Source organism: Papaver somniferum, chromosome 3 (genome assembly GCF_003573695.1).
Source record: "Papaver somniferum cultivar HN1 chromosome 3, ASM357369v1, whole genome shotgun sequence".
Taxonomy (NCBI): Eukaryota; Viridiplantae; Streptophyta; class Magnoliopsida; order Ranunculales; family Papaveraceae; genus Papaver; species Papaver somniferum.
The window spans coordinates 55479037-55496604 of record NC_039360.1 but is presented as its reverse complement, the minus strand read 5'-3'; the positions used below and the strand labels follow the sequence as shown (position 1 = coordinate 55496604).

General features: G+C 36.1%; 2 protein-coding genes across 2 annotated transcripts; one reads left to right on the top strand and one right to left on the bottom strand.

Annotated features, from left to right (window-relative positions):
• The first annotated feature begins 12551 nt into the window (after positions 1-12551).
• LOC113356199 (elongation of fatty acids protein 3-like) lies at positions 12552-13566 on the top strand. The gene has a single exon (XM_026599260.1). The coding sequence runs from the start codon at positions 12610-12612 to the stop codon at positions 13465-13467; it is 858 nt and encodes a 285-aa protein (XP_026455045.1). The 5' UTR covers positions 12552-12609; the 3' UTR covers positions 13468-13566.
• A 42-nt stretch (positions 13567-13608) lies between these two features.
• LOC113356197 (FAD synthetase 1, chloroplastic-like) lies at positions 13609-17240 on the bottom strand. The gene is made up of 5 exons (XM_026599259.1): positions 16864-17240; positions 16718-16773; positions 15742-15877; positions 14543-14718; positions 13609-14414 (listed from the first exon to the last, which is right to left on the bottom strand). Exons 1-5 carry the CDS (start codon positions 17112-17114, stop codon positions 13900-13902), a joined length of 1134 nt encoding a protein of 377 aa, XP_026455044.1. The 5' UTR covers positions 17115-17240; the 3' UTR covers positions 13609-13899.
• Between the last annotated feature and the right edge of the window lie 328 nt (positions 17241-17568).

Below are 17568 nucleotides of genomic sequence, written 5' to 3'. Positions count from 1 at the left end.
CTTCCATCCATTATTTGAGCATCATATGTACCTCTTTCATGCAAAATAACCAACATCTTTCTTACAAAATATCAAACACATAACTTGCAACAAAAGTATTTAAAAATCTTGTTTTTCAACATGTTTTAACCAAAAATTTCATCATTACATTTCTTTCTCTATAAACTAAATAAATAACATAAACTTCTTTTCAACACGTTTTAAGGACTTCACATTATGTATCAATCATGTTCACTGTTTACCTTCTGATTATGTTATTGGTGTACCTCCAGATTTTATGTTGTTAGTTTGATTTATAATGATGGCTCATTTATGATTTAAAAAAAGAAAAAATTGGTGATGTAGCCGAGTTTGGATAAAGAAAAACAGTTGTCTACCCAATTTTTTAGCCAAATAGTTAAAATAGTTGAGAGAAATTAAGATCATCGAATATTTGAGATAATTTGTTCTCCTAGATTTTTCTACACATAAAAAAAAAAGCTTTAGGCTATATTAATAAAAATTACAATAATTTGTGGATAAACATAATAAGTTATTGAAGTGAAAAATATACTCTATTATTTATCATGATTTAGACCACTTTATGTTTTTCATAATTACCATTGTTTATAATATAAAAAATATAAGAAAGCAATGAATTAGGACCCAATAGGATTACATAATTATAATTTTGGGCTTGAAAGTATAGTAATTTACATGATTACTTAGATTGTAAAAAATCTACAATTTATTTTGAAATATACCAATATATAATAGATTTAAGTATAAGATTTTATATAAATATTACATTGTGGAGATAAAATTTTATAATACCATGAATTTAGTAGTAGTATTCAATTAAAATATATTATAATATGACACCTTTTATAGCAAAAAAAAAACACCTAAAATTTTCCAACTATTGTGTAAAATCAGTTTTGATGGCCGGCCCACCGCTTGATTATGGTGAATATTTGTATAATCATCCATAAAGATAATCGTACTTAATTAAAGCATAACATCTTCTTATATTCATGTAATGACGCATGGGGGCATCTTCCCTCCTCCCTGCACTTCTCCCGTCGAGAGTTTTCCCCCAATTTTCTGATCTAGGGTTTGATCGAACTTCGAAGCAATAGGTATGGAGGCGTTTTCTAAACCGGAGCTCAAATGGAATAACATAAAGGTATACACATTAGACAGTTCTCTTCTGGCAATTTTGATGGAAGTCGATAGAGATGACTTAACAGTTAAGTCTTTAAAGGAGGCAATCTGTAGAAAGCTTGAGTGGGATGAAACCAAGCCTTTAACTTTGATTTGGGTGAACGAATTGTCTCCAGTGTTTCTATTAATTGATCCTAGTTTTATGCACTTCTGGGGAAACTCTCGTGAAAATGATGCTGGATTTATATCTCCACATCTCCTTGAGACAGGGTAATAAAACTAAACTTTAAAATCTTTTAACGATTTTTCTTTTGTTTTTAATTTTTTTTTATTAAATAGTTTGTGTTTTTAATGGTTTTGCAGTTATCAATCATGACTAGGACTTTAGGTTTATCTTATTGCAAGTAAACTTTCATTTTTTTTGCGAAATGTTGATCTGAATGATAATGATTACTTGGGAAATATGTTATTTTCTTTTAAGAAAATGGTTTCAGAAAGTTTATATTTCCATAAGAAGGAAATTGTGGGGAAGGTTCCCTCTCCCTTACCACTATCGAAAGTTTAGTTGATTTCTTAAAGTTTTGGTTCAATTCTGTTGTTGATGATTGTATTTTATCTCTTTACTTATAATATAAAGTGGAAAAATTAGATAGAACATATGTGACGCATCTTAGAAAGTATAAACCAACTCATCAAAATTATCAAGAAAGAACATTCGAGGTAGTGATAACAGTTTTATCGCAGCATTTGACAACCCAAAATTAAAAAAAAAAAAAAAAAGCGCATGAGGTGTTTCGTGAAGTTTCCATACACCAATTTCATTTTCTCTAAATCTATAAATAACCACTGCTAGCACTTTTTAACAACAACTTATGTAATATAATAAAATGGACGAAAGAAATAAAGAGAAAGCATTCATTTTTCCATAGATCTTGCACACTTTAATTCGAGTCATTCTCATCTCATCTGTTTATTAATAATTGTGAATGTTACTTGTATATACATGGGATAGATATATTACTTGAAATAGACTCTCCATAAATCCATCATTTATGATTCGCGAGTCGATAGACACCAACAACATAACATGTTATCAGGACGAAGAGCTCGTGACAGTTAAGCTGTATTTCTGCAGATGAAAATGTATTTTATGAAAAGGTAATGTATTATAGCATATGAGATTGTATTTCTGCCGTTAGGCGGAGAAAGTTAGCCGTAAAAGGAACGACGTAAAATTTCTCATCTTTTGTTAAGCATGTAGTCGTTATTGAGATACTTTTTTTGTATTACGGTTTAAACCCAAAAGTCATCATGAATAGAGTTGTCCTTGGAAGAAGGAAAAAATTATGGAACCAGAAGTTTCCATATGTTGCCGCCATGATCAAGAAAGCTAAAATGCACCCAGAAATTGGCATGGCAATGAACTGAGTAAGGTTGATATATAACCTAAGAGGATGTGCTAATTTTGTTGATAACCTAAAAAAATATCCCACTTTAACTAGGGAGGAAAGCTTTCCTCCCGAAGATGGCGCGTATTGTGTAGATAAACTTAAAGGCTCTCCCTTGAAGTCAGGGAGATGACAAACATTACCAAAAGATTGCATTTAGCAATATCAACAACTAAATTGGCGTTGAAACTATTTTAGATGAAGTAAGGATGATGCTACTACAAATTGGCGTGAAACTATTTCAGTTTTCTCTTCTCTCTCCAAAATATTTGATGTAATTGAGGTGTTGGATATTGCTCTTGATTAAACCACATAACTGCAGTAGCTCTTGGAAATTATTGTTTGCCACTAGCTTGCTTAACGTGCATCTTGCGGTGACCAAGTCGTTTGTCAAGACATGCTTAAGGCATGAACGACCGCCTTATTTATGCCTTATAAAATAATTCAATCACCTTTATAATATGTAGTGCTATTGAAGAGATTACAGATAATCCTCGTGCGAGACTATCAGAATATGATCCATATTCTCTAAGTTTATACCTCCTTATTAGACATGAGGAGATGATAATGCCCCCGAAGTAGCGTTGGTACCATTCTATGAAACATTTATTGAATGTGCATGCACTAGATAAATGTGTTAGATCAAGACTCCGTTCTGTGTTTGATTGGTGACAAACTCTTGACTGCGACACATCGAGGGGAATTCGTTGAGCCGAGAATGCTCAAGATCCGTGAACAGAATGTGAAAAGACGAGGGTACCCAAATACACCATAATCTTTTATTTTTCAACCTATAAGTCATCTTACCGAAAGTGATCGTCTATGGACAAAGTCGAGATAGTACAACAAATCGGTATTCACACTTTGTGTGATTGTTTATGGATACGAGATCGAGACAATACGACTATCAAAGTGTGATACTTGATAATAGGTTCAGAGTTAACCAAACTCAATAGGATCACTATCAAGTATATCGGAGTTAACGTTGGTGTATTTTACTTATAATTATAATAAACAATTATAATTGCGGAAATAGAAAAGTAAAAGACACAACAAGATTTTTTTAACGAGAAAAAATACAAGTGCAGAAAACCCCCGGGACCTAGTCCAGAATTGAATACTCTCAGAATTAAGCCGATATACAAAATCTACACCAACTTCGTATAGTTGAGACCAAGAAACTACCCCTAGTTCACTTAGTTTCCTCAGTATCCATGTGCTTCCGACTTCGATGAGTGCACGCACTGGAACAATTCCTTTGGATCATATTCCAAACAGTAAAGGAACAACAAAATCTGTTTGGTAACAACTTTTTTCGATTCTTTCAAGATAAATATATATCAAGTCATACGCAAAGGATCTTCCGTTTAATCTAATAAACTCCTTTGCCTGGTTAGATGATCAATCTATCAAATAACTACCAAAGCAGTTAAGTTTAGATTCACAATCAATCAATATAGATCCCAACAAGAAACTATAAAGTGATGCCGATCTCACGCAACTAATCAATTGAATAAATCCGATTCTAGTTGGATCCCAGCCGATCAAGGTTTTTGCACACACAAAGATATGAGAACTAATAAGAAATCTTCTTCGTCTTCAAATCTTCTTTAATCTTCAATAAAAACCTGCACAACACCACTTGAATCTCTTGTGATCAATCAAACACAGAACGAAGTCTTAACAATGGATTATCACAAGATTTTTTTCGATCTACAAACATTTCTAAAGATCCCCTCGATACTTCGATCTAGTTTGAGTGAATCTTATATCAGAAGAAAAGATTCACAAGAATAAACAAACTAGGTGCAATCAAAGTTTAAACAACCATTAGTCAGTCAAATCAATCAAAAACTAATAACACGACAATTATCTAATTTCACACCAACGGTACTCGATGAGCTTCTTGATCCCACAGAAGTCTTTAAACGAGCGGTCGTAAGAAATTTCACCTAATTAGGATACTTTCCTCTCCGAATAGACGACTCCACCAGAAACAACAAGAATGAAATCTGCATGGCTCTTAGGATAGTTTGCTAGAAATGAAAACTTAGGTGTTTATAGACCAAGGATGTCTGGACTCCAAGGAATTTCCAAAACCGAAAATATTCTCAAGATATGTAATGAATAGCAGAATTCGGTTTTCCTAATTCCAATAAATGCTTGTCCAAAATTTCTGAAATCTCTCAATAAAAAATATCTAATTAGTAAATGCATATTACTAATTTTTTATTCTCTAGAAATATGCATTTAGTTGCTGGTAATTAAAGCATATAAAGCCAAAAACCTTAGCACGACTTGATATGCATTTATTCTTGCTAAATATGCATTTAGCACGACTTGAAAGATACGTTAGGAATGAAAAAATTCAAGTTAATATTACTAACCTCAAGAGTAAGGATGATGTCGTCATTGTAGTTCGCTACTTCTTCACATTCTTCAGGTCTTCGGAATGATACTTGTATGTCTCAATATTCCTATACTTTCTATTCTAACCTAAACAAAATTGACTCTAGTATATAATCAAGCGACTTTAGATGAGTTTTGACACACTAAAATATGACAACCAAACTTGACATACCAACGCTTGGTGAGTTCAACCGAGCTATGCTCTAACAGAATGATTCTCAACCACCACTAGAACCATGTGATTCATATGAAAGTCCAGATGAAGACCAGTCAATTCCATCTGGTAGAAGAGGTAATAATGATGATGATGTTGAATGAACTCCAACTGTTGGAGGAGATAACGATGATGATGATGATCAATACATGCCACTTGTTGGAGGAGGTAATGATGATGGTGATAACAATGATAGAGATAAAGATAATGATGGACAAGGTGAAAATTTTGAAGAGGACAAAGAAGAGGAAGAAGAAGGTGGAGAGTAAAAAGGCAATGATCAACAAACTCAAGCTGCAACTGCAACTGCAACCGGAAGACCGAAGAGGATTATCACTGAACCAGCTGATTCCCACATGCCCACTCTCACTTGAAGAAGGATCTGAAAGATGGTAAGCCGTCACTACGGACCCCGGAAGATGGTGGACATGTTCTTTTTAGATACAAAGACTCATGGGCATGTGGAATCCATAATAATATCGTAAGTAATCTCAATCCAACTTTATTTTTATTTATTTAAGTGTATCTATCTTAAATTTGCTTCATGTGTTTGTATTTCTTTTAATTTTGTGTTTTTGGTATTTAGGATCACAAACATGTCATTCGTCTTTTGAGGCGCCAAGATTGAAACACTACGATGAAGAAATGGCCACTTTACAAGGAATATGACGAGGTGAAAGCGATTGTCAAGAAATCCGGGCCGTGGCCTGCGGTGAAGAGTTTAGTTGTTTAGTATGACAAAGTTACCATATCTGCATTCTGTGAGAGATTCTACGGAGAGACTGATACAACGTTATTCCTATTCGGTGAGATGGCGGTAACTCCCGATGATGCTCATCAAATTCTAGGCCTCGATGTTGAGGGAAAAGAAACCAAATATGGATACGATGATGACATTTCTTGGGAGAATCTCTTCAAATTGACCAAAATCTTGTTCGGTTAGGATGAGAAGCATTCAGAGTCTATGTTTGTGATGAAGGATGGTTATATAAGCAGGAAGTTAAGTATGAAGATGTTGAGGGACATATACACTGGGACCCAAGAAATCTATGATAGGGAAGGAAGTGTGGACTTGGTGCGAATCAATGCTACTGCGTCAGATTATTTGTTATACGTCCTGGGAAAATGTATCTTCCCCGACAGTTCCGGAAGCTTGGTCGACGGAAAGTATCTTCAACTATTGAATCCCTTTGATCAGATGCATATGTATTCTTGGGGTACTGCGGTGGTTGGCTTCTTGAATGCAAAGTTGACAAAGGCTTCAAGGGCACTCACTAAGCAAGTTAACGTAAATCTATGTCTCTTCCAGGTAATTTTATTGTCTAAATCATTTATATTTTCAAAATTATTATAAGATAAGATTCTTACTAAACTTCGTGTTTGCATAGGTTTGGATATATGAGCACTTCCCTTCTTTGGTGAAATACAACTCCCACATCAAAGTGAACACTAGTCTTGCGAGTCACAAACCAAGAGGATGCCGATACAGTTTTACTGGTGCTCAGGAGAAGGATATGCCACAACAGCTTATTAACATGCGAGTCGCCTTGGACAAAATGACTACAGATGAGGTAATATTTTATCCTTATCGAGATGATAAAAATGAGAGTATAATCGTAAGGAGAAATGATGTTGCATTCTACTGCGGTCCCTTGTTTTACCCCCAAGGATTATTAATGTACAATCCACAGCGGGTAATGCAACAAGTGGGTTACGTCCAAGAAGTACCTCATCTCGGTGGTACTCCGTTCTATGAAGTGGTAACGGAGAATTGCAGCACGTCCACAAAAAGTCACGTCCATTACGCTCCACCACCAGAGATTTCTTATTGGGACGAAAGACGTGACAATAAAATCGATTTGACTCTTTTGGACGAGGTGACTGAAGGTCATGAAGATCATGAAGATTACATGTCGTGGTACAATGGTTTTGCTCGTCCTATTGTGATTAGGGAAGATATTGTTGAACAACCGTCTCGTAAGAGGAAGAACACCGCGAAAGACCCAACAACAAGTCTTAAGAATTTTGAAAATATTTTAGAGTTACTCTTAATGTTTTAAGATTATAGTATCAGTCTATCAATTGTTTGTTGTTTAAATAAAAATAGAAGGATCACTTGAAGACCCTTGTGAAGATGATGTGTTGCGCGAGAGATACAAGAAAACCTTTGTCAGTTGAAGAGCAAACTAAGCACATTGACTATGCTAATAATATTGACAATGAAGATGTCACTGAAACGTTCCAGCAAGCTAATGCTGAACTAAAGAGGAATGCTGAACAAAAGAGGCCGCGTAACCGTGGTGGTGGTAGTGGTCGTGGTCGTGAAAATGCTAAACGGGGTCGTGGTGATGGTAGTGGTAGTGGTCGTGAATGAATGAATTCCTAGTTTGTTTATTTATGTGTTAGACATTATGTCAAGGTTAATGGTTGGACAAATGTTTTTTTAAGGTTTATGGGAAATATGTTTTCTTATATTGGACATATGTTGGATTTCTACTTGTTGAATGAATGATTTGTTTATCTATGTTAAGTTTCAATAATTTAGCCGATAGGGTGTCGAATGAATGCTTTGTTAAGTTACAGTGCCGACTAAACCAGAGCCGACAAGGTTGTAAACTGGCAGACTGCTGGCCCTGACATCAGAAATGGTGCAGTTACCAGGATCTTCAGGGTAAGAAAATTATGATCTTGCCGACTATACTTTAGTCGGCATAATATTGAAACACTACCATGATGACTAACAGGCAGTTGGAACTGACCTTCTCTTGTGTTTGAAAAAGTTAATAGCTGGCAGGGTAAGAAAATTACGACCTTGCCGACTATACGTTAGTCGACATTGTAATAAACAAATATCTTGCCGACTATATGCAGCAGAATATGACTGAAAAAGCGGGGGCATAACAACCACACCCGATAATTCGTTCGACAATCTATATGGACTAACTCCAATATTATTCCGAGAGCACCAACTTATAAAGCGAGCTCAACCAAGAAAGATATCAAAGAATTATATCTCTTTTTCTCAAATCAATCAGCAAATTAAACAAATTAAATCTATGAGCCTAATTGATGTGAGAAATACTTGGACGGTACCAAAAACCAATGCCCAAGTGCCAATCAATTCCTATCCAATAAACAAGGTCGGATTTACCAATTGATTGAACTACACACAACCTGTGATATTTCAATTATATAAAACTATAATGCGGAAAAGAAATAACACAGACACCAGAAATTTTGTTAACGGGGAAATCGCAAATGCAGAAAACCCCCGAGACCTAGTCCAGATTTGAACTCCACGTTGTATTAAGCCTCTACAGACACTAGCCTACTACAAGTTAACTTCGGACTGGAATGTAGTTGAGCCCTAACAAAATCTCACACCGATTAAGTTACAGTCGCGTTCCTTACGCCTCTAAAACCATGCCGGATTCTGCGCAATTGATTCCCTTAGCTAATCTCACCTACAACTAAGAGTTGCTACGACTCAAAGTCGAAGACTTATAAACAAATCTGTCTCCCACAAATAAGTCTATTCTGATAGATAAATCTGTCTCCCACATAAGTACCTATGAAGTTTTGTTCCTTCTTTTGGTAAATCAAGGTGAACAGGAACCAATTGATAATATGGTCTTATACTCCCGAGGAGCACCCTAGAAATATGAATCACCTCATAATAACTTAACTATATGGTAGTAGAAGAAGTTATTGTGGAATTACAAAGAATGGGACGAAGAGCTTCGTGATTACTTTTTATATCTTACCTATCGGAGATAAATCTCGAGCAAATCTTAGAGAAGATAGTACTCAATACGATAGAACAAGTAAGATCAGAATACGCAACTACAAAGAAATTAAATAGTTGGATCTGTCTTCACGAATCCAAAATGAAGTCTTCAAGTCGTTAAACTATAATGGTTTTAGAAAAACCTAGGTTAAAGGAGAATCCACTCTAGTCGCAACTAGGACACATGAAAGTGATGGGATTAGGTTTTCCAGTTGTTAGAGTTCTCTCTTATATAATCTTTCAAATCAGGGTTTGCTTACAATCAAAGCTAAGATAGCTTAAAAACAAAACATTCAATATTCACCGTTAGATGAAAACCTGATTTAAGATTCAAGCTAAGTCTGCTTAAAACCAAAGCAATATCTCTCCACCGTTATATGGTCTTAGCTTGTTACACACAAATGAAATATACCTTCATTTAGATATGAGTAACCGTACCTAAACATGTATATTGAGTTGGCTCAATAATAGTTAACCGAAGTTATCCATATGAACAGTTTTGTCTTAACCACATTAATATAACACTTCTAGATCAAATATGATCATCAATCAATTCATGAAAGCTAGTTAAATGAATCTAATTGTGTTACTCATAGAGTTGTTCAATTGTTTATATCTCATAGAAGTATATAAGAACCAATTGAAACAAAATCAGATTGGTTCCTAATTGTACAAAGTACTTATATAAGAATTAATTCATGAACATTAAGCCACGGTTTGCAAAGATTGCATTCCTTAATTTATAAATGTATTTGTTCATGAGTATGAAAATCATACTTAAGCGATTTTAGAACTTTAACCACTAAGTTTGCAAACAGGTACGTAAACTATAGTTCCGGACTTTGGTATTGTCCAGCCGTTTGCAAACGAGTATGCAAACAGACGTCCCAGACCTAACTCAGGTAGAACCATTGCCCGTACTTTAATAGTTAAAACCGTTCGCATACTAGGTATGCAAACAAGATTCCCGAACTGAATCATACCAAAAAAGTTTGCATACTAGGTACGCGTATTGTGATGTATCCAGACAAAGGTTTTTGTTTTAAACTTCTATTTCAATCATTGAAACATCCTTAGAAGACGACAATAGTTGTCTCACACAAACTATTAGCTTATAAGTAATTTTCAAGTGATCGAACGATCAATACGAAACTTTCCGAGTCGATATCAAATGATTGTCTCACACAAATCATGTAAGATGTTTCAAGGAAATCTCCACGTGATCATCTTTTGATTATTATTTAGTTTCCAACAAATAAATTGTTTCCAACTAAACTCGTCAAGAATAATGATGAACGTAGCTAAAGCAAAAATCTTCCAACACATATTTCGATAAATATATAAGCGAGTTAAACTCAGCTCGAAATATCAAATGTGTATAATATAAAAGTCTATATAGCTATACGACTTAGTCTCATTAGGATAGAATAGACTTTTGAGTGATAGATAAGTTTTAGTCTCCATATACCTGTTGTTGATGAAGTTTCTCCAAGCTCCCCTCAGTAGATCTTCGTCTTCAATCGATGAACACCGTGAAGTCTAAAGATCAACTACACATTTTATCCTAATCTGAGACATAACTATAAGTAGACTAGAAATCAAGACTTATAGTCTTGATCAACTAAACTTGACAAACAAGTTTGAGATAGAAACGCTTGGGAGTTTGACTGAGCAGTGCTCTAAAAATGACCTTCTCCTGTGTTTGAAAATTATATTAGCCGGAAGGTAACAAAGTTACGACCCTTACGACTAAAAATTTTCGGTATATTGGGGAAACAAAAATCTAGCCGGCAAGTTCAAAATTCAAAATTTTGCAAGTACAACTGCATTGATTGACTACCCCAACGACTAGATTTAGGGACCATCCTATAAATACACTAGTTCTCCCTACAAAACAACACACACTTATTTGCATATACTCTCCAAAGCTCATATCATCATCTACTCTATCTAACTCTCCAAATATCTCTACATACAACAATGGCATCATTTGATTCAAATGACGATCTATCCATCACCAAAGCATGGTACGCGGAAACTCGAATTAAAAATCAGTCCTCCCTAAGGGTAGATGCCGAAACCTTTTGGACAAAGGTATATAACAAATATAGGCGAGATTTTGGGAAACCGAATGAAATAAGTGTTCAACAAATCCATGATAGGCACCAAGTCATAGAAAATGCGATACTTACTTATTTAGCTATCCAACATGGGATTTTGAACGCTAGCCACTTTAACTTGTCCATTGAACAATTTGTAAGTGTTTTTGTGGTTTATTTTACGTAATCCATGTTGTTTGATCTTCCTATTAAACACCACTAACAAAGTAAGTTTGTGTTTTGTTTTTGTAGCATGAAGTCGTGAAAGTGCGTTACTTGGAGGAAAAGGGGCAAGCATTCACATTCAATGCAAGCTTTCACTTCATGGTATCCAAAATTCCGGAGTATGCCCCGGAGTTGATGGTGGGCAAATCAGACTCGGATTCCTCCGATGAAGATTGATGGTTTCAGAAGTTTTTTTTGTAGGTAGATCTCTATGTAAACCCTCACGAAACTATAACTCGTCCGCTAGGGTCACCTAGGGGTTCAAAGGCTTGATGCACGTGCTAAGTGCATCCGTTATTCCTACGACAAGGAGTTAGATTTTATGTTTCAATCAATGTAGTAACAAAAATTGCATGAATAAAGTGGATTACATCTCTCTAGATTTTGTTTTCTGTTGGGTATAACTAAAGGTCGGCAAGGTTCTAAACTGCACATCGTTCCAGCTAATCCAGGGTCGTTTTGTTCCAAGATTACTTCAGTGCCGATAATATACTAGCCGGCATGGTGAGAAATTAATAACAAGCCGACTATACATTAGCCGGCAGAGTGAGAAAATAATAAGATGCCGACTAGTGAAGCATTTACAAGACATCTCATGTGTGTCAAAAATAATAAAGTCGGCATGTATATTTATTATAAGTATGCGAGCTACACATAGTCGACATCTTCCTAATTTGTCGACCCTGCCGACTTTTCATACTTTCAGAAGTGTTGATTTCTTCTTAATTTTGAGTATGAAATCACTTAGTAGTTTTTGCAATCCCCTTTCTAGAAATGTTTGGATAGTGTGCTTTCATTTTCTTTGTAAAAAAAAATCTCAAAAAAAAAATCCTCAAAAATCATAACCCATAATCCATGAATTCGATCTAAATAAAACATAATTCTAGAATTTAATCATCTAATTAACTAACTAAATTAATTAATCTAATCAAAACTTTTTTGTGTTAATTAAAGAAGGATGGATTAGTTATTTTGAAAATAATTGGTTAAGGGCTATTGTGTTTTACTTTATAATGACTCAGAATTTGTCTCATTAGATATACCCCAATTAATTTGGGTACATCCCAATTTAGCCGGGAAAATTTTCTCTCCTCCTTTTATTTTCTTTTGGAGCATTACTCGCTGGCCTGCTGCCTACCACATCTCAAATGGTCCCACATGATACGAAAGATATAATTGTCGATTTTGTGCCCACTCCTTATCCACGTTCTTTTGTTATTATTTCATTCTCATTCTTCACGCAGAGAGAAACGAAAATTATAGCCAGAAAAGAATTGTAGAGCAATGGAGATGTATCAGGAACTGCATTACTGGTTAGTAGATCAACCCATGATAAGTGAGTTCAGATGGAAAGAAGGCGAGACATTTGGTGCGTCAACTCAGTTCCTAGTTACTACAGTCATTACTTATCTTTCTCTTACTACAATTCTCCATTTCATCATTCTCCCATCAAAACCACCGCCTCAAAATCCATCCACATCATCATCGTCGTCCCCGAAATCTCCTAGTCTCCTTCGTTTTGTCTCCGCAATCCATAGCTTAATCCTCGTAAACCTTTCTTTCATCATGGCCATTGGATGCATTCTATCAACGTCAAGTCAAATGCTTAATACCCGTTGGATTTTCTGTTTTCCTCCGAATGAAACCCCACCGAGTGGACCCGTATTTTTCTGGGCGTACGTATTTTATTTATCCAAGATCCTCGAGTTCGTCGACACACTCTTGATTTTATTAAACGGAGGAAATAGACGGCTTACATTTCTCCACGTGTATCATCATGCTGTCGTAGTTGTGATGTGTTATGTTTGGCTTCATACATCTCAGTCTCTTCTTCCAGTGGCGCTTGTTACCAATGCATTAGTACATACACTAATGTACGCTTATTACATGTTGTGTGCACTTGGAAAGAGACCACCGTGGAAGAGAATTGTTACTGATTGTCAGATTGTTCAGTTTATGTTTAGCTTTGGGGTTTCAATTGTGATGTTGTGGTTCCATTTTAGTGGAAATGATGGGTGTTCTGGCTTTGGGGGTTGGGTTTTTAATGCTGCTTTCAATGCTTCACTTCTTGCTCTTTTTACTGATTTTCATACCAAGAATTATGATAAGAAAAAGAGTAGTAGCGGTAAGAGGACTGATTGAGTGACGAGAGGTTTAGAGTGTCTTGCTTTGTAGTGTTGTTGTGTTCATGTTCTTTATTTTGCTCATAAATTAAATGAAAAATTTCTTCTCTTTCGAATATTTTTGAGGATTGATGAGTGACAAGAGGTGTAGAGTGTGTCAGAACTGCAATTCAATTCTTTTCTGCCCATTCTTGGTAATATTAAAACTGTTTTGTTAGATACATATAGCCAACAATACAAAATGGCGTCTGCAAAAGAATCATCAAAGAATTTGAATCTCTGTGTTCTACTGTCTGATATTCTTATTGCTTATAAATAAATCTACAAACATAATACTGATCCAAGAAATTACGCCTACATGCTTTTTGCTGCAGCAGCCTAGTAACCTAATTCAAAGAATACAAATGGAGAATACTTGGTGCGGAATTATATTTACCTCGCAAATTGAAGATTAGCCCAAGGAAGTATCAAATTCGATACTAATAACACGACAATCTTGAGATAAGACCTCATTCCAAGAAACATTTCCGTCTGATTCGATATGTATGCGTGTGGAATCAATAACTGTTCTGCATGGTAGCATGTTATTGTCATCAACCAAAAGAATGCAATTTCCATATGACCCATCCTTTGGTTGGAGATTTAACAGACATGACTTTGGAGCTGAAATCCTATTCTTCCCCTTAATAGTGGTAGCTCCTTGTTCTGGCAATATGAACTTTAGACGATGCTTACGCCCTAAAAGCTCTGACACGTATTTCATGTCACCTCCAGCAAGAGCATGACGAACACGAGTCGATGATACTTGCCCCCTCTCTTTTGTGTTAGTGGGGATTGTGATCCCGGGCGACTGAGTGGTATCCATAACAGAGCTCACAATATTAGCTCCAATACCATACTCTTCGCAGAGTCTCACCAGTTCTGTTACATCACCTTCGGCTTTATATCCAAACCGATAGTTTTCACCTGCCATAAGAACCCTAACATGATGATTTCACTTTTAATTTAAATCTATAAAAAAATGGTACTTATGGGTAAACAAATGTAGTAAATAAAAACTGAAAGAGAATGCAAGCTGTAAATAGATGATATACCGGCCACAACTCCTCGCACTCCAAGCTCCTTGGACAGCTTCTCGACAAATTGCCTTGGACTCAAATGTCTAATGCTTGAAAATTCAACTGAAAACTCAGCTGGAGCTACATCGTTACAATATGAGGCCCAAGAGTTAAACACTCGCTTACGGTCACATTTGCCAACGACGGGAGCCCTTCCGTAAGAAAATCCACGAGTTAGTAAATGTAAAATCTAAATATTAAACCCAGTAAACAAGAGTACAAGACAATACGAAAATTGAACTTTAACCTGTAATTACAATGAATACCAAAATCAAATGGAAAACCCTCTCAGTAAAAATTTCTACATCATTCACAGAAGAAACTAATCCTTGCTGCCATCATCTACGTTTTAGTCAGACACCACGCGGATCCCCTTTTTGTTACCCATTCAGTAATGCATTAGTATCTTTTATCAAGGAGTCTGTTTACCAATCCAAGAGTTTTCAGTGTAACAGACACCATATATGAGATCCCATTTCAATGGCCACCTTTTAAAACCTTCAGCCGCACCAAAGAGCTCAGTAATGTTAACAGTTTTAAATAATCTCCTCTGTATGTTTTCTTCTCACTTACTGTATAAGGTTAATGCAACAAGAGCAACAAGATTCTTGTTTAAGTATATAATTATCTAAACCAACTCATTTTGTAAGAAGGGACTCATCCATGTCCTAGCTATGCCGATTTGGGCAGACTGCCAACCTAACAAGTGAGTACATTCAGAAAAGAAGTTTCTGGTGACAGAAGGATCTCTGAAAGCAATCAAAAGACAACCAGCTTATGGTCATTCGAGGGTTCTCGGAAAAAAAGAAAAGGACATATATCCATCAATGTTCAACTAGCTATGAAAAACAATTATGTCTGCCTGTTTCATTGTAAAAGCTACGAATGTATAAAAATGAAACATCATAAGAACGGTAGACATGGAAATAGTATTTCCACATTCTTTATGGGTAATGCAAAGAATAAAATCCCGATTTGTAAGATGCTCCACATACTATTATTGTTAAGTTGCAGAATAAGTCAAACCAACAATATCTATCAGCGACAGAACAAACCAGGGGCAATCATCAAAACGCCTTGAATATAATAAGAATGCATACACTTTTTTATTTACTTTATTTCCAGCAAGGAGTTGTGAGTTAAAATAGAACTGCGAAACTTCAGAAGACACATACCGTGGATCCCATCCAAGTACTTCAGCCATTCCTACAAATGACAACAGAAAAGGAGTCCCAGCTTTAGATGCTTGTATTGCAAGTTCTCGATGTCCAACGTGAAGGGCGTCAAATTTTCCCAAAGCAACTATACCTCCTGATTAAATAGTAGTAAAGAAATAATTAGAAAGCGTCACAAAGATGAAGATATGGTAAGTTTGGTAACCTGGGAGATGATTTGGGAGAGAAAACCACCATCATGAATAGGACCAGATACTGGGAAAAAAGAGAAGAAAAAGGAAAGGGATACTAGTGTGCACTACTGATTGAGTTAGTAATACATTTCTCATAAACATGCAGAGACAAAATTCTATGGAATTTACAAAGGTTGGTAAATGCTGAAACTACTGGTTGGGTCTAATTCTCTAATCCCCAGCCTAAACAGGACTATACAATATCTAGATCAAATGATGGTCGTGTTGGGGGGGCGATTTTGTTTCTTAAAGGGCGCCTGAAATTCCACAGACTGTTCAAACTCCAAAAACATCTAGAATATAAACCTGCAATCTTTTATTTTCTGGATAGCAAAAGATTGGCAATCTAAAATCAAAAGGATGTGAAGAAACTAGCTGTTATGCTACTGAAGACCAAAAGATTGGCAACCTAAAATTGAATGGATGTGAAGAATCTAGCTGTTATGCTACTGAAGAGGAAAGGTAGAATTTGGGTGGTGGCAAGATAAAGGTTGATCAAGTAGCTCCACATTTCCTCCCTTTTCCCCCCTTCCTCTACTTCACAGTATTGTCAGCAGACTCAGCACCTCTCATATAAAGGTGAAAAATTATCAAGGTTCTGACCCTAAATGCCGTAATGAGAACAAAGAAGCATTTACAATGTGGAATTCAAAAGAGTAATTAAGCGAAACATGATTCTGATTAGACTGAAAATTACCACAATCAACTAACAAAAACCAATGTAATGATAAGGTGAAGAATACCTGCCACAGACACAACATCTCCTTCAAGAGCAACTTCCCTATCGTCTTCTTGTTGGCTGTAAGGCGTCACATTGATTATCAAAATGCACAATTCAAATCAATATAGCAAAGATGTGAATCTTCAAAGCGGGGAAATGAAACAGAACCTGAAGCAGTCAGTAATAGTTGGACTTTTTTCAGCCGATTTTGGTTTTCTGAAACCAATACGATGATGCGAGGAAGAAGTAGTAAGTTTGGAAATTGAGATTCTATGAATACAATTTCGGTAGGGTTTAAGGGAAGATGAAAAGCTACTGATACGATTACCAGTGCTGATGAAACGACGAATTGGAGAATTGGAACAAAACCCTAGGTCACAATTTTTCAGATGTTGCGAGATTTTACAGCGACTCGCCATTCCTCCTCCCTCACTCCGTTGGAGAGAAGAGGAGAGAATGAGGAGTGTAGAGGAACTGAGGAGTGGGTGTAAGATATGTGTGTGAAATGATTTTTTGGGAAGAGCTGATTATTCTGTTTTACTTTTACAAAGGCGGAGTGGAGGTTTTGTTGGGTGGTTAAGGTTGAACTAGATTTGTGCCGGTGCGATTTTATTTCTTTTAATTTAGTGTGCGTGGGGCTCGTCCCTCCCATCTCCTTGGGGATGCGTTTTTAATTTGATGTGCGCGGGGTTGCGTCCTGCTCCGTGGAGATGCATTATAGATTTGGTGTGTGCCGGGCTTCGTCCTATCTCGTGGAGATGCATTTGGTGTTCCGTGGAGATGTATTTTTGATTTGGTGTGTGCGGGGTTTCGCTCCTCCCCGTGGCGATGCATTTTTGATTTGGTGTGCGCGGGGCTTCGTCCCGTCCCGTG

Excerpts from the sequence above, each read along its gene's own strand:
- LOC113356199 (XM_026599260.1), top strand. The coding sequence starts at position 12,610 with ATGGAGATGTATCAGGAACTGCATTACTGGTTAGTAGATCAACCCATG.
- LOC113356197 (XM_026599259.1), bottom strand. The coding sequence starts at position 17,114 with ATGGCGAGTCGCTGTAAAATCTCGCAACATCTGAAAAATTGTGACCTA. Across the intron at positions 16,774-16,863 it reads ACTATTACTGACTGCTTCAG|CCAACAAGAAGACGATAGGG; the intron begins GTTCTGTTTCAT and ends GACGCCTTACAG. Across the intron at positions 14,415-14,542 it reads AGTGCGAGGAGTTGTGGCCG|GTGAAAACTATCGGTTTGGA; the intron begins GTATATCATCTA and ends TTCTTATGGCAG.